The sequence below is a fragment of the Hoplias malabaricus genome, chromosome 2 (genome assembly GCF_029633855.1).
Source record: "Hoplias malabaricus isolate fHopMal1 chromosome 2, fHopMal1.hap1, whole genome shotgun sequence".
Lineage (NCBI taxonomy): Eukaryota > Metazoa > Chordata > Actinopteri > Characiformes > Erythrinidae > Hoplias > Hoplias malabaricus.
In genome coordinates, this window is record NC_089801.1 from 7,167,157 (window position 1) to 7,193,012 (window position 25,856).

The 25,856-nt window shown below is 40.7% G+C and overlaps 1 protein-coding gene across 4 annotated transcripts; it reads right to left on the minus strand.

The window, feature by feature from the left end:
- Window positions 1–906: 906 nt before the first annotated feature.
- On the minus strand, window positions 907–24,893 carry zgc:172136 (uncharacterized protein LOC566376 homolog). 4 transcript variants are annotated; one of them, XM_066659773.1, is made up of 16 exons: window positions 24,867–24,893; window positions 23,989–24,114; window positions 23,516–23,626; window positions 19,686–19,890; window positions 18,806–18,896; window positions 14,526–14,605; window positions 14,113–14,189; window positions 12,853–13,048; window positions 11,537–11,692; window positions 9,862–9,927; window positions 8,847–8,915; window positions 7,276–7,450; window positions 6,031–6,315; window positions 5,652–5,783; window positions 3,325–3,395; window positions 907–3,035 (listed from the first exon to the last, which is right to left on the minus strand). In XM_066659773.1, the coding sequence occupies exons 4-16, from the start codon at window positions 19,761–19,763 to the stop codon at window positions 2,778–2,780; spliced, it is 1,734 nt and encodes a 577-aa protein (XP_066515870.1). In that variant the 5' UTR covers window positions 19,764–19,890; window positions 23,516–23,626; window positions 23,989–24,114; window positions 24,867–24,893; the 3' UTR covers window positions 907–2,777. The 4 variants fall into 4 exon arrangements, with proteins under 4 accessions (XP_066515870.1, XP_066515869.1, XP_066515871.1 ...); XM_066659772.1 differs by lacking the exons at window positions 23,516–23,626; window positions 23,989–24,114 and having other exon boundaries at window positions 24,867–24,892; XM_066659774.1 differs by lacking the exons at window positions 23,989–24,114; window positions 24,867–24,893 and having other exon boundaries at window positions 23,516–23,800.
- Window positions 24,894–25,856: the final 963 nt, after the last annotated feature.

Genomic DNA, 25,856 nt, shown 5'->3' on the forward strand with positions numbered 1-25,856 from the left:
ATACAGCCTAGAGGGGGCGCCAGTCCTTCACAGGGCAACACACATACTCACACCTACGGACACTTTTTTGAGTCGCCAATCCACCTACCACTCTGGGAGGAAACCGGAGCACCCGGAGAAAACCCACACAGACACAGGGAGAACACACCACACTCCTCACAGTCACCCGGAGGAAACACACGCGGACACAGGGAGAACACACCACACTCCTCACAGTCACCCAAAAGAAACCCACACGGACACAGGGAGAACACACCACACTCCTCACAGACAGTCACCCGGAGGAAACCCACGCGGACACAGGGAGAACACACCACACTCCTCACAGACAGTCTCCCGGAGGAAACCCACGCGGACACAGGGAGAACACACCAACTCCTCATAGACAGTCACCCGGAGGAAACCCAAGCGGACACAAGGAGAACACACCACACTCCTCACAGTCAGTCTCCCGGAGGAAACCCACGTGGACACAGGGAGAACACACCACACTCCTCACAGTCACCCAAAAGAAACCCACACGGACACAGGGAGAACACACCACACTCCTCACAGACAGTCACCCGGAGGAAACCCACGCGGACACAGGGAGAACACACCACACTCCTCACAGTCGGTCTCCCGGAGGAAACCCACGCGGACACAGGGAGAACACACCACACTCCTCACAGTCAGTCACTCAGAGCGGGAATCAAACCCACAACCTCCAGGTCGTCCACAAGCCTTGTACCCAGTAATTCCGGGTAGGTTCCAGACCCACTGCCATCCTGAACTGTATGAGAGGTTAGGGAAAATGCATGAATGAATGAATAATAGTATTTTTAAAAATGATGACTTATTATAATGTAAAAGAAATGGCCAAAAAAAACACAATCATGAAGCTTACAATCAAATAACATGAGTTTATTCAAAGTATTTCATATTCACGTTTCTTTCCTTTCACTGAAAGGAGAGCATTTGAGAAAAACAAAATCAATTAAACACTGACTGTACAAAACTGTAAACTTGAAATAAAGGGGTCAGTCCTCTTTGTTCTGAGCAAAACATTATATCCATAGTGTGTGGTCAAGAAGTAAACAGTCATTTATAGAGGCTTGTGAAAAACGAAATACTCCGTTGTAGAGAAACTTGCTGATTCACAGCGGAGGTGATTGGAAGAAGAGTGGAGAGTTTAATGCCTTGGAAAGCCACATTTCAAATTTACAACACAAATGAAGCCTGAGGTTTTGTTTTATGAGTCTTGAGAGTGTTCTATAAAAATGTATTTATTATTATTACTTTAATAGTTTCAGCTTTACCATGATTTCATCGTTAGAAAATGACATATAAAAGCTCAGAAGACACAGTTTCACTGGTCAGTTTCAGGAGTTAATATAAGGTGTGTACTGCAGACAGCGTGACCCAATGTTCGCACAGTATCTCTACAGTACATCACCCATGAAGATGATTTTGCTGACTTCAGACGGACTGAAATACACACTCAAAATATACATTTCATGCGAGTATTTCTCAATTATTAGCAGATGAAATCAGCAATTTCTTTGTAGGCCCACCTGACAAAAAAGATATTAACCCCCTGTTTGGGTTTATTTTTGATAACAGAAAGAACATAGACTTGCATAATTACACCTTAAAAGTGTTCATTTGGGTTCAGCAGGTGAAACACGGTTGACACGATTAAAGCCATTTTAAAAAATCTCTATGGAGACAACATCTGGCAGATGATTTTGGATTTTCTGAGTGTATAGACACTATATTCAGCTATTATTAATCTGAAACATTAGCAAAAATAAACAATGTATTTTCAGTATGCCGTGAAATTCAAATCTTCAAAACACAAAGGTCTAAAATTCACTGTATGGAGTGTATTCATTTACATAAAGCTCTTTTGTCTTTTGTTTATGTAAGTTATACATTTAATGAGTTAATCGACAAAGCCTCTTGCTGGAACAACTCCAAGTCCAATCAGTTTTCTTCCCATTGCTGTGGTATTTCATGCATCAGTAGGAAATACAAAACACTTGACCTCCATAAGCTGCTTTACAAAGCTCACTGCTGTTCATGTGACTTTAATGCAAAGGTGAACTGACAAACAGAAAGGAAAAGGGGGGGGGGGGGGGTACACCTTCAAAAACATCAGAGTGCTGATGTTGAATTAGGCTCTGGCCAGCTATACCGCACAACAGCGCAAGAGACGAAGCTACACGAGTGCTCCCTGCTGACATATCTATGACTTACCACAAGCATCGAATTTGGACGTAATGATTAAAACCAAGTGTAGCTTGAACTCAGTGACACTGTGCCTGCAGCAAATAAGCTCATGCTTTTCTAAACACCTTTCAGATCCTCAGTCCTGGGGGGGGGGGGGGGTGTTTCTGTCAGAAACACAGAAACATGCAAATATTCTGCACAGGATATCTAACAGCTTAGTGAATAACAGCTACTGCAATAATCCAGTGTTTACAGCATAACGGCCATTTAAACATCAGGCTTTGCTGAATATTATGAAGGTCATAGTGTAATCAACTGCAAAGTGATACCCTTCGCTTGTCCACAGCCGGAGTGCAGCACATGACTGTTCTTTACCACAGCGGTATACACCCTTAAAAACAGGGGGTCCTGAAGATCTCTTGGTGGTCCTTGGCTTGCATGCATGGTTCTACGAAAAAATGTTTTGTATAGAACACTTAACACTACATGGAGTTTCTTTAAATTTTGTCTCATGTTCCACTCAAAGCATCCACTGAAAGCATCCTTTCTTCTCCTCAGTCCGGTGGTCACAGAACAAGCTCCAGAAGCTGCTCGTCCTCCAACAGGTCCAGGGCCAAGCAGTTCGTGGAGCGTCGTCCGTAGAAGGAGGGCTTTTCTGGGTAAGAAGTCACCTTTGTATAGTCCGGAGCACCTGGGAGCCCAAAGGTGTAGCTGTGTGAGGTGTTTGTTAGAGTGATCAGTGGGAGAGGACGAGGGAGAAGGCGAACATCATCTAAACTCTGACTGTGCCGGTCAGTGGAACCACGGGTTTTCCATTTCAGAACCTACAGAGCAGTGGAGGGTGATATGACATGGTGCTGTAATAAGTAACTTCAAATATATTTACAGATTATGGGGATCTTGTCAGAACAAAACCTTGTATCTCTGTTTTTCATTTTGTTTCGTGTTTGCTTCATGTTAAATATTAATTATTATTAATATCAACGTATGATATAAGATTTAAAATTCTGCAATATCCCCTATCCTTACTACAATATGGAGAAAGGCTATGCGATGATAAATGACCATAAGAGAAGGCTGAGAATAAAACAAAGGGTCATGGAGATGCCTGACCTGTTCTGTGGTTCCAGAGTCGCAGGGTGTAACTGGATCATCAGTTGCCTGAACAAGGTTCAAATGTATTCCTGGAAAACAATGTGAAACAAAGTGTGAAAATGTGCATTTCCCTCTTTCATGAAGTGATACAGTGCTTTGCCTGTCCACTTATCCTTTTTTAACAGGACAGGAGGTCAGATCTTAGTAGCTCAACAATTTTAACACCATACTACACCACAAGGGGGCACACATGCTCATTTCATCCATTGCCTGTAACCGCTTATCCAGTTCAGGGTCGCAGTGGGTCCAGAGCCTACCTGGAATCATTGGGCACAAGGCGGGAATACACCCTGGAGGGGGCGCCAGTCCTTCACAGGGCAACACACACTCACAGACACTTTTTTTTGAGTCGCCAATCCACCTACCAACGTGTGTTTTTGGACTGTGGGAGGAAACCGGAGCACCCGGAGGAAACCCATGCGAACACAGGCAGAACACACCAAACTCCTCAGAGACAGTCACCCAGGGAAACGAACCCACAACCTCCAGGTCCCTGGAGCTGAATGACTGCGACGCTACCTGCTGCGCCACCGTGCCTCCCCACATGCTCATTCATCATATACAATGTGAATATACACTTTAAAGTGTGTAGCAATGTTCACTTGTTGTTCACCTCACTTTGGCTTGAGGTTTAGGGTATTCTCCATATAGGAGTGGTCAATGTTTTTTCCTAGTTAGTGACATAATTCTTATTAGGCAACACATTTTAGTGAGCTACATCACTGCTTAAATACTAAGACACATTCTTTTACTCTTAACTTTATAATAGGACTCGACTAACATATTAGCTGTCCAATAATATCACGAGATACTGACTCATGGTATTTCGATAACAAAAATATTACTGCACACACACAAATTTGTTCTCTGCGTTTAACTCAATCCGTGCAGTGAAACAAATGTTTACACACACACACACACACACACACAAGTGAACACTAGGAGGCAGTAAGCACACATGCCCAGAGCAGTGGGCAGCTCTAGCCACTGCGTGTTGCTCAGTCATGACCTGCCAGCTCTGGGGATCGAACCGGCAACCTTCCAGTTACAAGCCCAGTTCCCTAACCATCCAACCATATTACTGTATATCTAAACACACAACACTATCATGGCTTGTATTACAAAAACAGTGGCCTAGCCTTTGATTTAACCTTTAAAAGGAGACATAAATTGGATATAAAATATTTTATAAACATATAAAAATACTGGGACAGCACGGTGGTGCAGCAGGTAGTGTCACAGTCACACAGCTCCAGGGACTTGGAGGTTGTGGGTTCAATTCCCGCTCCGGGTGACTGTCTCTGAGGAGTTTGGTGTGTTCTCCCTGTGTCTGCGTGGGTTTCCTCCGGGTGCTCCACTTTCCTTCCACAGTCCAAAAACACGTTGGTAGGTGGATTGGCGACTCAAAAAGTGTGAGTAAATGTGTTTTGCCCTGTGAAGGACTGGCGCCCCCTCCAGGGTGTATTCCCACCTTGCGCCTAATGATTCCAGGTAGGCTCTGGACCCACCGCGACCCTGAACTGGATAGGCGCTTACAGACAATGAATGAATGAATGAATAAAAGTACTGTATATATTACTAAAATGGTTTGTTGTTTGTGTTTGGTTTGTTTGATTAATTGTGATTTTATCATTTAGTAATGCTTATTACTGCTGTAGTACCTAAAACTGTCTTAAGTACCATAAACAAAATGACTGGGCACAAGGCGGAAACACACCAGTCCTTCACATGGCGACACACACTCACTCACACCTATGGACACTTTTTGAGTCGCCAATCCACCTACCAACATGTGTTTTTGGAGTGTGTGAGGAAACCGGAGCACCCAGAGGAAACCCACGCAGACACAGGGAGAACACACCAAACCAGAAACTATATTTTTACATATCATAGATGTTTCAGTAAGACCACAGTAAAACTTGTGGAAAGGGAGAAGAATATGTCACATATTATAACAATGACTAATACTGTAATATTTACAGAGATTCTACTGCTCGAGTTCCAGAAATGTGATATTTAAGAAATTAATCTGTAAACATTTCCAATTTGTGAGGTATAAAGTTCATTCATTCATTCATTCATTGTCTGTAACTACTTATCCAGTTCAGGGTTAGTCCGGAAGGTCCGGAGCCTACTCGGGCGCAAGGCAGGAACACACCCTGGAGGGGACACCAGTCCTTCACAGGGTGACACACACTCACACATTCACATCTACGGGCACTTTTGAGCAGCCAACCAATGTGTGTTTGGGTATAAAATTGAAATTTTAAATATTTTTTAAATACCTCTTGAGTTTATTTCTGAGCTGAGGGAAGGGCAATCCTTGGACACATTCTGAATAAGCTCAGCCAGTCGCAGCATCTCCTCAGGATCATCCACAGACACTTCTCCAGGTCCATCCACATGCTGCGGAAACTCTACAGCATTTAATCAAAACAGGAATAGAATGGTTTATATTTTTAATGATTTATTACTGATTACATGTATTTAAGCCCAACAACTACTGCACTGTTAATGCTATCTTTTTTAAAAGTGTATTTGCTTGTTCAGCACCCTTTTTTGTTTGTTTTGTTGCTTCCGGTTTAAAAAACTTGGGTTTAACCACTTGGGTCAGACAAAGTGACAAAGGACATAATGAGGGACAGGAATGGTATACTGCCTCACCTTCATCTTGCCACTCTTCTTCATTTCGCACCTTGCTTCCAGTGTCAACGCCAGAAGTGTGGGAGGAGCCGTGACTGGCTGCTGAGCTGAAGGACTTCTCCATCCGTCTCAAGGTACTTTCTTCCTCTAAAGAGACCATCTCTACGGAGACACTACGTTGCCGGGCATCAGCCTCGATGCCAGAGCTGCTAGTAGAATGTCTAGAGAGGCGAGGACTGCCCTCGCTGCAAAGTGTGTCTGGATCCATGTCATCACTGATGTACGACTCCCGGTATCTCTTTTTCTCTAAAAAAGGAGAATAGAAGATGCATGAACACAAAGTGGCATCAGATCAAGTCATCAGAAGCAAGAAGACACTGCAAATCTAATAAAATTACTAACACTCATTCATTATCTGTAACCCTTATCCAGTTCAGGGTCACAGTGGGTCCAGAGCCTACCTGGAATCATTGGGCGCAAGGCGGGAATACACCCTGGAGGGGGCGCCAGTCCTTCACAGGGCAACACACACACACCTACGGACACTTTTGAGTCGCCAATCCACCTACCAATGTGTGTTTTTGGACCGTGGGAGGAAACCGGAGCACCCGGAGGAAACCCACGCAAACACAGGGAGAACACACCAACTCCTCACAGACAGTCACCCGGAGTGGGAATCGAACCCACAACCTCCAGGTCCCTGGAGCTGTGTGACTTCGACACGACCTGCTGCTAACATCTTTTATATATTACTTTGCACTGAAAGCATGTTCCTCTTCTTAGTGAATGTTTAAAACATAGTACTTTCAGATAACAACCTTCAATGAACTGTTTATAAATACACACCGACAGAACTTTACTTAAGGTAATCTATCAAGCACCAACTCCTCAAGCACTACAACCACAGCAACAACATGACAAACCTAATACCCTTTCACATCACACTGAGGGTTTGCTATGTCAGGTATTCAAAAATGTGACAATAGTGCATTGTGGAGGTTTCGGCTGCATAGTTTGAACGCCAAACTTCGTAAACAACCAGAGGCAAAGAAAAGACATACACAGCAGTGCTCAGTGTTCTGTAAACAGGCTGTGCCTTTCTTTCGAATCCCGTTCTTTCAATTTCACAGAAACAAATTAATTTAGTCATTAAATTAAAGACTGCCTTATTGTTCCAGCGTATGTGACATCATTTCATATGATACCATATGCACAGCCTGAAGATCAGGCACCAGCAATCAAACACACACACACAAACATACACACCCTCCGTCTCCTCCAGCTGGCGTAGATGTTTGAGTGCTGGCTGCAGGCTGATGTACAGGCGGTGGCTGTTGCTCAGGTGCAGGAGTAGATGGCGAGAGCGGAAAGCCGAGCCAGTGTAGTACACCAACTTCCTTGCCGAAGGCAAACCATCTGGCTGGATTTCAAACTTCTTTCCCTAAAACACAGCAGAATGTTGATATGCCATATCCCTATTTTATAGTTGAGAGAATATACAACGTACTCTTCTATTTACTGTAGTTCATTTTAATTTTCAATATGAGTTAGAAATAGCAGTATAATACATAGTTTTATTTCTCATCATTCATTATTCATTATCTTCAACCACTTGTCAAGTTCAGGGTCACAGTGTTTATTTATATATGTATATATATATATATATATATATATATATTATCTTGAAATTAGCATTCAATGTAAGAAATGTTTCATTGAAAATGTTACCCTAAAAATTAGCCTAAAATAAATGAGCCAGACAGGTTTTTTGTAAATTATTACTGTTTTAGAAGCTTTAAAGGTTGGTTATAGCTGCTAACAAGCAATATATGGTGTAGGGGACCCTGCATTTTATTTAATACAATCCTGAAAGCTCTGATGTAAAAATGAATAATCTACCAATCTATAGTCTATAATTTGAACAATACATTTTAGTTACAAAGAACGTTTCAATGAAAAGTTTGACTAGCAGCACTACTTTTTATCATCGTGTCTAGACGGTTAGAATGCGGACAAATGAAATTGTCACGCCCTTGTCCTGTCGTGTCTGTTGTCCCTGCCATGTGCTCACTTGGCACATGGCTCTGTTTGCTATTGTCCATGTCTCCGCCCATGTCCCGCCTTTCTTCCTCCTCCATGTCAGTGTCATTTGTAATCCTACCCCCTCGTTATCAGTCCAGGTGTCCCTTGTCTCTGTGCTTCTTGGTTGGACATTCCTCCTTTAGTTTGCTTTCCACCGTCGGTTCGCTTTCTCCAGTTTGTCTGTTACTCATTCCCTTTAAGTCAGTCGTTGTATCTCTCTTGTCTCAGGTCTGTTTGTGTCTTTAGTCCCCTCTGTTTATGTTTGTCTGTTTAGCTTTCTGTGTTCAAGTTAATTCTGTTTAGCTTCTTTGTCTAGGCCCCTGTTAAGCTCTCCATGTATTATCCTTCCGTTCAAGTCTCTCTGTCTTGGTCTTTCTTTGTTTCAGTATCCTGTCTCATTATCCTAGTCTGTCTATCTGTTTTGTTATCTTTTGTAGAAATAAAAGTATTCCGTGTTTTAGCAAGTGCATCTGCCTCCGTCGGTCCGCCCCGCATTCCTGACAGTAATTCTTTATTTTACAAATCACTAATTGAAAACAAACAAGGCCTAAACTCTCAGGCATGTACCTGCACTAACTACAAGAACGAGTGATATATAACTCCTCAAGAAAAGCTGCCAGTAACTGAGTACAGCGTCTAATTTAGAAAAACATTCAGCAAATCTTTGGCATTTCATTCTAGAAAAGAAAGCTGAAAAAAAAACAAGGCTGTTAAAAGATCCCTAGCTTTGGTATGAGGAATAAATGTGAAATTACCAAGAAAGTGAGTCGACCGACGTTGGACCAGGGGAAGTCATAGAGCAGCTCACGTATGTTATTCCTCTCCTGTTTGACAGAAACAGAACATAGGCCACAGTGTTACTGCCAGACTGTAACATGCTGGATGTTACTGAATGTGACAAAAAAACTCTTCATGTCAACTTAAAGGTGACCAACGCAGTGATTTTTAATAAGCTAATTGTTAAAAGACATTTAATGCAGTTATTATTATTTATTTAAACTTCAGTTTAACCAGGTAAGTCATTAAGAACACACCTGTCATGTTTATGATCTCTCCAGTTGTTCAGTGTTACAGACGATAACATTAACTTTTAAAATCAGCAAACCGTACATCATCTTATTCTGTTTGCCCTGTGTGTAAGAGATGCTCAGTATATTTTGAATGTGGTGCCTGGCAAACGTGAGATGCTCACTGGCCCACAATTTACTCCACAATGGCTGTATATCACTTCTGTCCTTGGAATGAAACCTCTCTACATTAACTTGCATTAAACAAATTAATTATTCCCTTTTCTACTAGAGCTACTTTTTTAAATCTGAAAATATTTAGATTCTTTTAGTTAAATCAAAAACATGAACATTAAAAGGGATGGGGAGGTTTGAGGTCAGGGAACATATCCCACAGGGCACTGGGGTTTTAATCTGTTAGACACAGGGCTCTCTCAGTGTAATCCAGGCCCAGGTTCTTTCAACAGACTTCAGAGGGATCAGAAGAAAGGCATGCATCCCAAATCCTGTTTTCGGCTTGTTCAAGGATAACCTGCGCATTCCACCCATGTCTGCTGGGAAACGTATTAGACTGGTGGGTACTGGCACACAGGCAAAAACCCAGGGTCTGTTCTGACTCATGGGATGACGCACATACACGGACACCCTCCATTCTTCATCAAGAAAATCGCACTCCTCCTCATGCCCACAAATATTACATACTCCTCTGTGCTCTGTCAACATGCAACAACAGCACTCCCCACTTTCAGACACCCACACACACCTGATAAACTTGCATTCCTCGCAGGGTGAGTCCCAGGAGGGCTGAGCCTTTCTCCTCTCTCTTGTCCTGTGGCAATGACAACATGATGGATGCTTTAAGATACAGGAGACAAGTATGGAATCACGCTTTCTTTATCACTTTAGAGCTTCACTCCAGGTTTGAGGAGACAATGAGAAACTAATCATTTGTCTTAGGGCTGCACAACATATGGTTTATCAGCTCAACAATTAGACCTGACACATTTATTGCGTAACTCCCTGACCACATTCGGGAGTATCTCTAAATTAATGAGGCAAGGCCCAAAACCAATACTTCCTCGCTGTGATGTTCAGGCCCTCTAGTGGTGTCGCTAGAGGAGTATAAAGCCCCAAAGCTTTGGGTTGTGGAGTGGGTAAAATAATGCGGCTACAATCAGTACCTTTGAAATGAGTTAGTGCTGCGCTTTTGATCTGGAGCTAATCATCTGAAATCGGTTCCTGACATATCTAATAATATTGTGGCTAAATGCAACCAAATCCTCAAACAAATGATCTAATTTTTGGGCGCTTTTCCATTGCACGGTACCTACACTACTCTACTTGATTCTACTCTGCTTTTTGCTTTTTTATTAGGCAAACTGTGTACCTGCTATCTGGAGCCAGATACGTTTTGTAGTACCTGCTCATGATTCCATGCGAGTGGAGTAGGGACTAAATATGATAAAATGTGGAAATCTTGTTGAACGCTGACTGGCCAGACAAACTTGTCAATCATGAAAAAATGAAAACCTTCAGCACAAAGCAGCCAATTATAAAATCTCCAAGCCTTAGTAGAGATCACATTTGATTTTCACCAACCAGGGACATGGAGGTTGTGGGTTTGAGTCCTGCTCCGGGTAACTGTCTGTGAGGAGTTTGGTGTGTTCTCCCCGTGTCTGCGTGGGTTTCCTCCGGGTGCTCCGGTTTTCTCCCACAAAAAAAAAAACATATGTTGGTAGGTGGATTGGTGATTAGGAAAAAAAAAAAAGTGTCCGTAGGTGTGTGTGTGTGTCGCCCTGCGAAGGACTCAGTGACTCACAGTGACTCCATGTAGGCTCTGGACCCACTGTGACCCTGAACTGTATAAGCGCTTACAGACACTGAATGAACGAATGAATAAAATAAATAAATTATACTAAAATAATGCTGTGGTATTTTGAAGCTAGTAGAGCCAAGTAGAGTCGAGTAGTATAGGTATCAACTTGAAAAGCGCCATTAGTGTTTCCTGAAAAGAGTAAAGGCTGTTATTACAGTAAAGGGGCAAAATACCCTTCAGAGTTCACATCACACACTTCAGAGTAATTCTATTATCAGATAGTGAAATTTCACTATTTTTAAAGAGTTTCTTTGTGTGTGTGTGTGTAGGAAGGTCTGCACCTGTAATCATATTAACAATGCATGAGTTTTGTGTATGTGAATGCATGCTTAAGCTCTAACTGACACGCAGACCTGCCAAGCTTCAAGTTAGACAGGCCTGATCCATTAAAACAAACAGGCAAACAACTGATAAAGCACCACCCCACCACCCCCCTGACACAAGAGGACTCCTCTAAGCCCCAACTTTGATGAAAACTCTCCCTTTAAGCTTCCTCCCACATTCCACAGCTCGGCATGCCTTAAACTCCCCACAAGACCCCTGTGATCGTGTGACCTCTGACCTTGTGAAGCCTGTAGAAGGTGACGGGCACGTCCTCCAAACGGCAGGACTCCTTGATGAAGTGGAGCATGGCGTCTCGCGAGGGCATTCCCCACAGTTCTCTGTGCACCTTTGGCCCATGGCACAGCAAGTAGTCCACACCACGCTTAGCCACAATCTGCACAGGTAGAAATGCCAAGGAATATTAGCCCTGCTTTGACCAAAGGGTGAAATCATTATTGAACTAAATGCACATTAAAAAGAGCAATATTTGTTACCTCCAAAAGTGCTTATATAAGTTTTGTATTTGTTTCTATATAAAGGCAATTCAAATGAGGTTAAACATTGATTTGAAACCCCTGAATGAATCATAAAATGGGTACCAACATATGGATGTTTAGTTCAGAAGCTCTGACACAGCCAGGCCACTAGGTGCCAGTATAATGGCTGATTCATAATATGAAATTGGCTCTTAAAATATTTTTAAGCTTAATATTGAATTATTACAAAATAAAACCATATTTCGACTTGTTCAATTGGTTCATGAAATAGACACATGTTGTAAACAGCAGTAAAGTCATCCCTCGGTATCCACGGGGGACTGGTTCCAGGACCCCACACGGATACCATATTTCATGCATGCTTAAGTATATGGATACAAATGACAGAAAGTCCGTACATGTTCAGTATCGATGCACAACTGTAGGCATCAAACTGTACACAATAAATAAACGAATTAATGAGATGTGAGGCAAATAATGCTCATGCATTTGGAGTGTTGGAGGGAGATTGAGGACCTGTGAAATGGCAGTAGGCTACAACAGAGTCACTGCCACTGGAGTCAGTGTAGTGCTGAAGTGTTGAAGTGCTGCGTTTATTGAAAATGATTAGTTTCAATCTCTGTTCAGTTGTATTTGTGGAGGCACAGCCCATGGATACAGAATGTAGTCAAAGAGTAATTAATAGGAACTAAATACCTGAAGCTCTGACAATTACCAGAGACATTGTTCTACTCTCTAATGCAGGGTATTAAGTATTCCCTTGAGTATATTTCATGCTATTTGTCTTATTTTACATCATTGATTGGAAGGCTGTTTAAAGATAGGACCTCAACTCGCGCTACACTCTGCCACATTCAAATTCTTACACCCATCGTCATGGCAACTTTCACCACATTTAAAGCAGGAACACTAAACCATACCAGTAAGAGTTCTCTTGCAAAGCCGCTAACTAGCTAGCTGCACTAGCCTAGCTCTGCTAACAGGTTCAAAACTGTCACTTTGGATGAAAGGGTATATTAAATGCCTCAAATACCTTTCATAAACACACTTGACTTACCCATGGAGGAAAGTAGTCCTTGGGCTGGAAGTATGGAGCAACTCTATGGCTGTTGTGCTCTGGAGGATGGTCCCCTATATCCGCCTGTAAAGCATAACCCGCTAGCTGGAAATACACTTCTTCCTGCTGTCGGCATTCTGATCGCAGGACTCGTTCTCTCAAATCAGCGTAGTACAGTCTCCTCACTTTCCGTTCACTGCAATGGGTAGAAGTAAACAGAGGTAAACAGTCAGAGAAGGGAAGAAAAACTTTTTTTCTTTCTAAGAAGACAAGAACACTAGTAAACAGACTACATTTTCCTGCATCCAAATCCCTTTAATAGCTGGACATCAGTTGTTCAAATCATGAGAGATATTGTTCACAACTCTACTTTACAGAGTTTCTTTAACTCTATATAAACATAAATTACAAATAAATATAAATATTTGTGATCTGCTTTGGTCAAATTACCACAAGGATCAAACAACACAACAGTAACAGGTTTCAGCGCCTGTTCCTTTAAATGACATGGAGCCACACACAGCTTACTGTAAATGACGCACCGTCAGACAGAAGCTCTTATTTAATCTGTTTTTGCTCATTTCCCTTTTTGCCCATTTTTGCTTAGTTCTCTCATTTTTCGACTCTTGTGTTTGCTTGAAGATGCAGCTACATTAGCCACATTACCCTTAATAATATGCACACGAATACAACAAGTGATTATTTTTATAACATGTCCCCTACAAGGTCCACCCACTGCATCTCAACGGGATTCAAGTCAGGACTCAGTCTGAATGTTGGCATGATGTACTTGTTGTGGAATGCCATGTTAGCTTTAATAGCAGTTGTAATGATTCATCGTACAAAAACTTCCACGTTCAACTCATCTGTCCACAGAACATTTTTCCACGGTGCCTGGGGGAAGACAAGCCTCTATACTGTCTTTGGTAAGCCAAAGGTTTCGTCTTGCAGTTCTCCCATGGATACAAGTCTTAACTTTATCTGAGGAGATCAAGATCTGCAGTCTTTTAGATGTTCATCTCAGGTATGAACTAGAACATCAGAAGGGCTGGCAGTAATCAGAGCTTGTCTAGTTTCATGTCTGTTGAGAGTACTTGATTTTAAAATAATATGGGCCCAAGCACACGGCCCCAAGGAACGTTACTAGCCACAAAAATGGTTTGTCTTGAAGCTTGAGCTTTAGTTTTTAGTACAGACCGTATAACCCAAGCAAGTACTCCAGCACATTTGAACCAACCAGGAACTGCAACAGCTACTCACCAGATAAGCCTTCCATTCTCCACATAGTACTGCACTTTGAGACAGAGCAGTGGGGGAATCCACCTCCTTTGTGACCCCTGCAGAGAGACACAACAGGGTTAAGTAGGTTACCGTGGCAGTCCTCTCATTATGCACGCTATTGCCTGTCTAGTTATCATTTATGTTTGCATTCTCCAACTGCCCTACTGACCATAATGGGGCATGCCGGAACGAGCAAGGGTCTGAAACGGTGCGTGAAGGAACTGATAACACATTTCTCATAAATATCAGTGCCCAGAGCATAATAATAATAATGTTTTTCATTGACTGACATTAAGCAGTGAATAGAGACAAACCACAGTGAAGTATATAACGCGCATCTGATGTGATGAAAGCTCGGTAACAGACAAAAGTAAAGTCGGCACTTCACACACCTTTCCCGGATCCTGCTTCCATTCCTTGGGGAAGTACTTTGCCAGCCTCTCTTCCATGTCCACAAACATGTGCTCATTGTCTGAACGATGCAAAAAACATACAGAGAGGAAATGAAAGAAATACTTTCACACAGCAAACAAAAGCAACATTAACTCATGCATGAAATCTGCTCAACAATGCCCTCAATTAGAGATACGACAAAAGGTCTTGAGCCATTCGGTAGTGACAAGCCTGGGCAGCATTATCACCAGACAACAATAATTTTAGGTCTGTTGTGCAAAAATAGTGGCTGTATGCATGTGCAAATAGATGTCAAAGCAGTTCACTAACATATAAAAAAAATCGAATATACAAAATGTAACTCATGTTTAATGTTCTCGTAACAACCCAAAACATTTTAATAAAATAACAAACAAGATCTGGTAGTTTATATTGTGTTGTTGTGATCATTTATGTCTAATGTCTATTCTTCAGTTAATCTCTGAAAGACATCTCCGTGACGTCAATAGATCCTAAGGGCACAGCTAAAACCTGCCATTGCCTTGCAGTCATAGGGTATGAATGTAAGAGTCTCGTCTGCACTCTGCAGTCACTGGATGTATCTGTAAATGCTCTGCCCACGATCATGTCCTGACACCTGGTGGAAATTACCTCAGAATCTCAAAGGGAGTGTGGAGAAAGGAGTTGGGGCTAAAAGGCATCTGTTGATTCTCTTTAAGGTCTTAAATGCTTTCCTGGCTTGGTTTTTAGCAAAATTGTTCCATTAGTAAAGAAAATGTACATGACGTATTTTGGTTCTTTAATGAGGACTTCAACCAATTGTTAAATATTAATCTTTTACAATTTAATATATCCTTAAACTGCCCATATGTACACAATGTCAGTCAGAAAGGTTTGATAGAAAAGGTGGAGTGTCCAAATGTGTCTGTGACCGTCAATGGCGCTTTTCAACTTCATGATACCTATACTACTCGACTCTATCTATAATACCACAGCATTATTTTATTATTATTTATTTACTTTATTCATTCGTTCATTCAGTGTCAGTAAGCGCTTATCCTGGACTGGTGGGTCCAGAGCCTACCAGGAATCACTGGGCGCAAGGCAGGAACACACCCTGGAGGGGGCGCCAGTCCTTCGCAGGGTGACGCACACTCACCCATTCATTCACACCTTTGGACACTTTTTTTTTTAACGCCCATCTACTTACAAACGTGTGTTTTTAGACTGTCGGAGGAAACCCACGCAGACACGGGGAGAACACCCCAAACTCCTCACAGACAATCACCCAGAGCGGGACTCGAACCCACAACCTCCAGGTCCCTAGAGCTGTGTGAGTGTGACACTACCTGCTGCACCACCATGCCACCCTTCACAGAAAATTATTACAGATAATAGCTGTAAATTCATTGCCTTATCCTTGAGGTTTTTTATTGCACGGCACTATGTAAAGAAAGTGTATCCTTTCATTATACCACTATTAAAATGATTAACTAACCATTATCAACAACACACGGTAAATCTGTGTGAACTCTGGTTTTTAATTATCACCACTGTAAAAATGTACTCTAACCATTTTAAAATTAAAGAGGGAATTCCATTAATTTAGTGGTTTTTACATTATGAAAAAATTAAAAAGTTCTGTGAGGAACCCAATCACTCTCTGGTTTCTAGAAATGAAAAATATGCTTAGCATTTCACAAGTAACATTTTGCCTTAATTTCTCAATGTCTTTACATTTTTACATAATTTTGCCCATTCGTTATTTAGGAGGCATAACCCTTCACTTCATTAATCCTGCCACTATGGCACCGTCCACTATTTACGCACAGCGGTATTTGCAAAACTCACTCCTTCTGCCCTATTTATCGTCCCACCATTCATTTCTCCACATCGTCTATCTTCTATATATCTTGTTTCATTCATTCACTCTCTCTCTCTCTCTCTCTCTCTCTCCCCCTCCCTCTTGGAATGCATGAACACATGCCAAAGATAATGAAGTTAATATAGCTGGAATCCAGTCACTAGCCCCCCACACCATAAAAACAAAGGAGGTTTTGTACAAGAGGTGAGCAACACAAGATTATCAGGGTATTTCCAGGAGCACAAAGCTGCAAGGGGGGGACGAGGTAAACATAAAAGATGCGAAACAGAGGAAGAAACAGAGGTGTAAAAGAGATCGGAAATTGAGACAAGGTCTAAACTTTTCTGTAGTTTAAAAGGTGACAAAAAAAAGAAGCAAAAATCTGAATTTCAAATCAAAACTGGAACTAAAGAAGGTATGTCCCTGAATATTTAACCAGATTAACTGTCACCTTTAAACTTTCGTGGAAAATAAATAAAGTCCTGCCTCTGAACTCACTGCACATATCCCTCTTATTGGCTGCAAACCCAGTTATTAGGGAGAGTTATGTAAACAAAGCTGGGGTTGGCATCCAGGGAGAAAACTTCGGCTATCACTTGGTAGCATGAGTTAAAACTAGGGCTGTCACTATTTACTGTTAGTTTCATTCATTTATTCATTATCTGTAAGCGCTTATCCAGTTCAGGGTCGCGGTGGGTCCAGAGCCTACCTGGAGTCATCGGGCGCAAGGCGGGAATACACCCTGGAGGGAGCGCCAGTCCTTCACAGGGCAACACACACACTCTCACTCACTCACACACTCACACCTACGGACACTTTTGAGTCACCAATCCACCTACCAACGTGTGTTTTTGGACTGTGGGAGGAAACCGGAGCACCCGGAGGAAACCCACGCGGACACAGGGAGAATACCCGACAGTCACCCGGAGCGGGAACCGAACCCACAACCTCCAGGTCCATGGAGCTGTGTGACACTACCTGCTGCACCACCGTGCTGCCCCATTTACTGTTAGCAAATGCGCAATATACGTTTTATTTTAATGAGGTGTAAAGGAAAATGAACTTAAATTAACTATAATAAACTAGAAATGAGCTTTGAGAAATGCCAATGGACCTTTTTCGCTTTGTTCTTACATAGAACAAATTACATCATCATCATATTGTACTATTTCAAAACAAAATTCTTTTAAGTGTTTGCACAACTGTGCACCAAGGTTGGGGAAAAAATAATAATAAACAATAATATCCTACTCTTCCTTCCTCTCTCAGTTAATGCTGACTTGTTACAAAGACAAATACCAATGTTCCAAAGACAAGTAACTTTTACGTTCAATAAACAAAGTTTTCAAAGTTAACGAGAAGTTGTGTTAAAACATGATCTCAGTATTGACCAAAGTCATTGTGATTATTATTTTTGCATAATTGAGTGACACTATTTTCTTGAAAACATTAGATAAACATATAGAAACACATTGGGGATAAAATATATATGAAATAGAACAAGCCTAAAATATACATTGTTATCATAATCACACAAACACAAACTCCCAACCTTTCACAAGAGAGATACTGTCACACACTTGGCACATGGCTTTGTTTGCTATTGTCCATGTCTCCGCCCATGTCCCGCCTATGTTCCTCATCCTTGTCAGTGTCTCCTTTGTAATCCTGTCCCCTTGTTATGTGTTCCAGGTGTCCCTTGTCTGTGTTGTATATTTAAGTTCCTCTGTGTGACTCCTTCTTCGTTGGACATTCCACATTCGCTTGTCTGTCTCTGGTCTGTTCCTCATCAAGTTGGTTTGTGTCTTTGTAGTTTGTTTATCTGGTCTGTTAGTGTTTCTTTTCCTGTGCTTTGTGTATTCTGTCTGTAGTCTATTAGCTCTCTCTGTTCAGGTCTCTGTATAAGCTCTCTTTGTCAAGGTTTGTCTCGTTAGCTTTCTCTGTCTGTCTGGTTCCCTCTGTTTAGGTTTAGTCTGTATCTGTCTCTTTAGTCTAGGTCTCTGTTTAAGTCTTTCTGTCCAAGTGTCCCTGTCTAGGTCTTTCTTTGTCTAAGTATGCTGTTTTGTTTTATCTTTTGTTTAAATAAGTGTTATTAGCGAGTGCATCCGCCTCCCGTCAGTCAACCCAGCCCCTGCGTTCCTGACAGTTACTGACTTTAATAACGAAGGCATGAAGCTGCTGCCAAACCTTTTTCAGCGAGACGATCAGTTAATGCAAGAACATGTTGTATTGTCATGAAAAGTAAAATCACACAAAACACATTCCTTATTTAGCATTATCATCTGCATGATACTAACTCACCCAGACTCACTAATTGGAAGATTAGCATTTGGAAGTATTTCCTTTAACCAATGTTTGGGAAACAAGTCTCTAAAATCGAACCTGAAACCCAGGTCAAGTCAAACGGCTGCTTACCTTTAACTATTGTCAGACCAAAGTAGTGCAGTTCTTTCACACCAAGAAGCTCAGACACACATGAGAACACCTCCTGTCCTGTAGCCTTCAGCTGAAGACAGCAGAGAAAATAGAAAGATTTGTTGACCCAGTGAAAAATGCCTTATCAGTCAAAAAAACACTACTAGTATGAGAGATTCCGCCTGTAGGATTTGAACAATGGTCTACCTAAGTGACCAGGGGCTAGTTTCCCAGCCATGAATTAATCCCCATCAGAATTGCAATAGCAATGATGACTGTAATGAAATTGCTTTTGTAGCCTACACTAAAGTTTAATCTTGGTCCCTGAGTGAAATAACTATTTAAAACACTATAAAGGATTAAGGGAGCATACATTTCAATTTACATACTGGGAGCAAGATTATAATTCTTGTACTCATAGATTCAAAGTTGTTGAATATTCAGAAGGACAAAGATTTTAAAACATTGTATTATTAAATAATAATCTGGCTTTAAATATATGTTTATTAAACTACAACACATTGAAAGTAGGCACATGTATTTTTAAAGAAATAAGTATTCTGGAGACCATATTTAAATGAACTGAAACAGAGACGTCTTTTAGCCAACGGCCCAAAAAGTGTCATGTCTTGGGTCTAACAGGAGACGAGCTAATGCTACAACTAACACTATAGCCCCTTCGGCACTGGTACGACAAATGCAACTATGCCACGTTGACATACTGTGAACAAGACAGTGTTTCAGAATCATCCCGTAATGTCTCCTGTAGGATTCTACACAGGAATAAATGAGACGATTCAGCCAATGTACATTCAACAGATATGATTTATAGAAGCTGTCACTCATTTCATGGCTGTGTCAGATTCTCTACCAAACCTACCCCCACAGAAATGTCCAGTGTTTCCTTGTTGGGCAGCAGGACACACACTGTTCTTTCTTGTTTAGCTGAGACAGACATGATTTAGCGCACTTGGTCCCTTGTCCAGACAAAAATGCATAAAACGCGCTCCTCAGTGTCTATATTCACACGCCGTCCCTTTTAAAGGTGTCCATTAAATCCATAGGGCTGGTTCATTCTTTCACACCTAAAAAAATAAAAAAAAACATAAACAAAGCAAAATAATAATTAAAGGCTAAGCACCAGCGATATGAAAGTGTCATACAAATAAATACAGTGGAATTTGAGTTCCTAACTTGTGTTTATTGATAGTCAGAAACATGGTATTTCTTACTAATTCAAGGAATAAGGTTTAAAAGACCGTTGCCCCCCCCCCCCCCAACGGTGTTGGGAAACTCTAATAGGCGTCTTGTCTGTGACGTAGATGGTGGACAACAACTCTAGAAGTTGCACTTAATTTAATGCAAAATGACGAAAAGGTGTGTTGTTTTTGGCTGCAATCATTCAATGTACAGTGGGACATCTGTGCACAAATGGCCCAAAGATCCCAAAATATCCAGAAAATGGACTAAATGTGTCAACTTTAAACGGGCACTTTGGAAAGGACCATCCGCTCACTCCGTTATCTGTAGCTCATTTCACTGGCGCTTTTCCAACAATATGGGCATGTAAGGAAACCAACGAAAGGTGTTCAAGAGCCTCTGTAACATGGAGGTAAACAGGGTAAGGACACTCACTTCGCCTGTTTTAGTTGGTGTTAGTTAACGTTAGCTTGACTTGCTAAACTCGGTGCTCAGATTATACTCGGCTACGTAGCTGCATTACGGAGGTTTATAGTGTCGGATGAGTTCGAGTTCGACTTCGATCACATTTACAAGAATAACGGTACCTCTAAATTTTAGCTTATTGCTCGGCTATTGTCATGAATAATGTTGGTTATTTAGCTAGATACTGTCATAACAGTCAGTCATAACGGTGTTTTACCGCGGCGTTGTTCAGCTGTTGTCCACCAGTGACGTCACGGCTGCGTTCAAGAATTTCCGTAGCGAGCTCGGGTTTTTACGTCAATTTAATAAAATTGTCAGGTTTAAAGCAAATTAAGCTGCTATTTTCATTTTAATTCATACTTATATATGTCAGTAACTAAAATAATGTCAAATATTCATGGAGGTCCATTAAGTGGTGCTTAGCCTTTAATAAAAAGCATCAGTGATGTGAAACTTGGATGGTTTAAATGACTCAAATATTTCCCATGGGACAAACTGCCACAGTCAGCGAAAGCATGCAATAAGCAGTGATTACGTTGCAAAATCTATTCAGATTTATTTATGTAAACCGGTACAGTTACATAATTTTTAAATGAAGTTTATAAAACGTATATAACCAAAAGACCCCAGCTGCTAAGGGTCGCCTGCATCACTAACTCGTCCGGCGGTGCTCAGCCAGTTTAACTAACAAAGACAAAAACACAAAAACCTCACAGCCAGATCAGATAAGCCCACTTCAGAAAACATGAGGGGGACAGTCTGCATTCCTCACATTATTTGGCAAAGTGCTTTACTAGTTCTACTCCTGGTTCACCTCAACAGTGAATCGGTACGGCTTTATTCCATTTATTAGAAAATGGAATTGCCTATACCTCAGAAAAGGAACGCAAGTTCGCTTTGTGGTATATACTTGGATGTATGGTTCTTTTCGAGTGACAGAAAGACGACAAAGTGAAGAAAAGCCACAGCTCCCCCCTGAGAACGTTTAGAAGACTATCACCACCTGCTTATTTCTAACACAGCATTACAGGGCTGTTTAATATTTGAACTTGTTAAATCACGGATTAATCAGAATGTTTAGCTTCCTAAATAGAACACCTTCAGCATATGCAGAGAGGACACTGTGTAAAAAGAAGGAGAAAAAGAACTGCAGTGAGAGATGAAAGGGCCAAGGCCTGAGGCATGAGGTCTGCTTACTCAGCCATATCGTCCAGCACTGGGGCAAAGCCCTGCTTGGTACAATCCTACGCTGATTAACAGGGGCTTATCTCTCCAAATCAATTAATCATATTAATGAAAGCAGTGCCCCTAACTGATCCCCATCGAGTGCTGCCCAGAGTCTGGAGATGGAGGCTTTGGGGGTACAACAGAGACACAGAGTTAACAGTCGTCTAACATATATCTATGGAAAAGTCGTTCTTGCTTTGCTTGCTTCTAATTAGAGATCTCTTGTCTAATTCAAATAAATGACACTGAATCATGACGTATTTATTGATCAGACTTTGCAGTAACAGGAGTGCGACATTTTCATTTAAGTAATTCCCCTTCAGCAAAATCGGGTCGATGTATAAGGTTTAGAACATACAGGACCAGTCCGAGTTTGGCCACACACACACACACTTTAGATGGACTAGAAAATAATGTGTGTATAAGCATCAAATACTACATTTATCTCACTAGCATATAGGTTATAAATAGGTTTATATGGAAAATGTATTAATTACTTTTATTTTATATCCGCTACAGTATACAGGTATGTTCACTCTTTGAAAATAAACACAGAACCTAATCAATATTTTTAAAGATATACTTTTAAAAGATTATTATATTTTGTATTCAGTTTATCAGGTGTAACTCTTTAATCGGCTACATACGTTCAAAGACGTGGATGTGACACCTACGGATACTTTTGAGTCGCCAATCCACCTACCAACGTGTGTTTTTGGACTGTGGAAGGAAACCGGAGCACCCGGAGGAAACCCACGCAGACACAGGGAGAACACACCAACTCCTCACAGACAGTCACTCGGAGCGGGAATCAAACCCACAACCTCCAGGTCCCTGGAGCTGTGCCACTGCGACACTTTCTGCTGCGCCACCGTGCCACCCTTGTTTGGAAAATTAATAAATAAAACGGAAAATTATAAACAACTGATTACTATGCTGTAGGCAGGTGGCATGTGTCCCAATATGCCCACATGAACCCAGGGATTTTCTGCAGAACATTACTTGTTTTTCCCTCCACCTGTACACTTTCCTCAACAGGTTACTGACTCATCAGACCAGGCTTTTTGTTTCTATTTTTTATGTTTTTTTAAAACAGCTTCCAGGTATGTTTCTTATGCTCATTAACCCAGTTTGGACAGTTGACAGGGGTTGGCACAGGTTTCAGGATGTAAGGAATGAAACAAAAAATATTTCTATTATGTATGCTAGGGGTTGGCGATATGGCCCTGAAATAATATCGCAATATTTCTGGGTATTTTGAGAATAACAATATCATATATTACGAGTTATGTTAATGTTGTGGCCTTTAGAATGTATATATTCACACCTCGCTAGCCACACCACAAGACGATAACCAGCCAGTAAACTACCACCTCTTAAATGTGAAGCATGTCTTAACTCTTGATGTTTTAGTTATGAGAAGCAAGGTGAGGTCATAAAATCAGGAGGTATCAGGAAAAACAATGTTACAGGTATTCTTCACAGACCTCGGGTGTTTCATAAGTCTGTTGCTAGTTATAATCACTGGCTGAGTGAACAATAAATTTGGCTTTTTCAAATGGTACATTCGCAATTCTACAACAATGTTGTGACTCCAAAACCTAAGACATGCTCATAGACTCAAAGCGAGCGCAAGAAGCAGTGCCAGGGCCAGCCACTTTTTTTTTTTTTTTTTTTTAATGGGACTGCTTAAGTGTCAAATTACCACATTACATCTGAAGACATTTTCTATTAAATAATCACAGCATACTTATCTCAGTCTGTCTTTTCTAATAAATGTAAAGCGAGACGTTAAAGGCAGAGAGATTTAGTTCTTACCAAAATGGTCCTGTTTTTCCAGTAATAACAATTTCCAAGGCAAAGACACTAGTGCATCAACGGTGAATAATGTCAACCTTCCCACACTTCTATCAACACTTGAACCTCTGCCTGCAAACAGACGTTACAGGATCATGTTTTGACATGTCAGAGGCAGAGTCTCTGTTGTATGTTCACTTTGTGTGCTCCCACAGTAATCTGATTCAGTTCCTGTACTTGACATTAACCCCATTCTCAACTGTAGTTAACTCGCCACAAGCTTGGCCTTGTAAACAATTCATTTTTACATGCTTACTTGTTGCGTGACTTCACACACTGACAGCCCAGGTGGTTCATGTAATAATGTTTTCACCACCGTAGCCAGACCACATCTTTCTGAGGATGTGTGTATAATCACATCTCTTCTGCAAGTTGAATACTCACATGATGCCACTGGATTAAGTCACCAACTGCCAACACAAATCAATACTTACAGCACTCAAGAAGCCTACAGAAATAACTTATTTAAAGTTGGATTCCACCATCATTTCCAAAGTTCTGCATAGTCAAAATGTTCAGATGTAAACACAGTGGTTCAGAGATGTGAAATGCTCTTAAATCTGTGGAATAAGAACCAAATAAGTGAATCCTTTAAATGCATGCCTAACAAAAATGTATTAAATTAAATTAAGACACTGTTTTTATGATAGATTGATAGTTTATAAACCCTCCCTCAGGTCATCTATGAAAATTTATATATTAAAAAATGTTAAAATATATATTAATACGTTTTTTTAAAGAAAAAAACAACAACCACAGTGCCTTTAGTAGGAAAAAAAATCCCTAAAATTTACTGGAAGGTTTTTTTTATTTTTTTACATTTTTAAAAGGCAGAAAGTAAGTATATATATATATATATATTAAAAATAAAAAATAAATATTGGGACCCCTATTTCCCATCACCACGGTGTACTAGTGGAACTGAAAGTACAAAAAAAAATTATAAAAACAACATTCTTCATCCACCACCCTAAAAATCTTTAATAGATTATGTGTCAAATGTACATTTCTCTAACGTAAACTATGTTAGAGGAAAAACCTCGCCCTTATAAACAGGCAAAACCAATCACAGCCAAACCAACACTGATTTTCCAGAGCTCTGTAAACATGCGGCACTTCGCACGGACCAACCGCCTGCAGCTCAATAACGTTATTATCCAAAACTCGCACGTTCCTTTAACATCTCAAACTCACATTTTTCATCGTAGCGATGTAGTATGACATCTCAAAGTCCAAAGAAATAGCCCACAAAACAGACATTTTCTCTCAGCGACTTGTAAAAACAAGAATTTAAAACTCATCCGAGACTCACCTGCTTCTACAGCCCGAGCTTCGCCGCCACAGCAGAGTGGGAGCATCCGAATCGAGCAGCGATGAAAACCGTGCAGTTGGGCGATACCAAGTCAGATTGAAGGAGGGGGCCTGCTGTTTTGAATAATCAATATTGAAGTACTTGTACTTAAGCACATACTTTTGTGTATAGAATACACGTTTAGAATAGCATTTTTAAATTATATTAATCACATTTTGAATTCTCGTAAAGAGTCTACAACTCTGCATCTATCAAATTCAGAATCCCCACCCCCAGAGCTGTAAACATGTGCAGCCCCGCTTTGGCTTGAGTCATTTTGAATTTGTAAACAACTCAAACAACTCAGTTTTATCAGTTAAAAACTGACATTTTAAAAAGTCTTTAAATAATAAATATAAAAAAATAACGAGCCTTCTTCGTAGATAAATCACAGACGTGGTTTGAGCCTTGTTGCTGTGTTGTTTGTACATTTTTGTCTAACTGACTCAGAGTTTAATTAGTATTCTCCTGCAGTACCCCTTAGTGGGGGATTCCATGTTAATATGAGTGTACTATTATCTGAGGGAATTAGTGTCAATGACTCATGAATTGACTCATTTAATTTCTTACCCCCAAAAGGCTAGTGAACCTATAAATCTTCTGAGGTTTTTTTTTTTTTTTTTAAATGTAATGTTAATGAAACCAACAGTGAATGTTAAAAATGGTCAGTGTTTCAAATGAGTATCAAATGCATAATTATTGAAGTGTTGGTTTTATTCCCCTTCAATTGCTGCTATTCCCCTGACAACTTATTTGTGTGATAAAAATTTACAGGCAACTCTTTTGGGAAAGCAAAGATAAAATCTAGTAAATAGCCAAGTAACAATGATTAAGGTGTACATTGTTTTTCAGTGAATTATATTCTCCTTTTTAAGCATTTTTGAAAAAAAAAACAACAGATAATCTTTAAGTCTGTCTTGGCAGGAATTAATCTAGAAGCAGATTAGTACA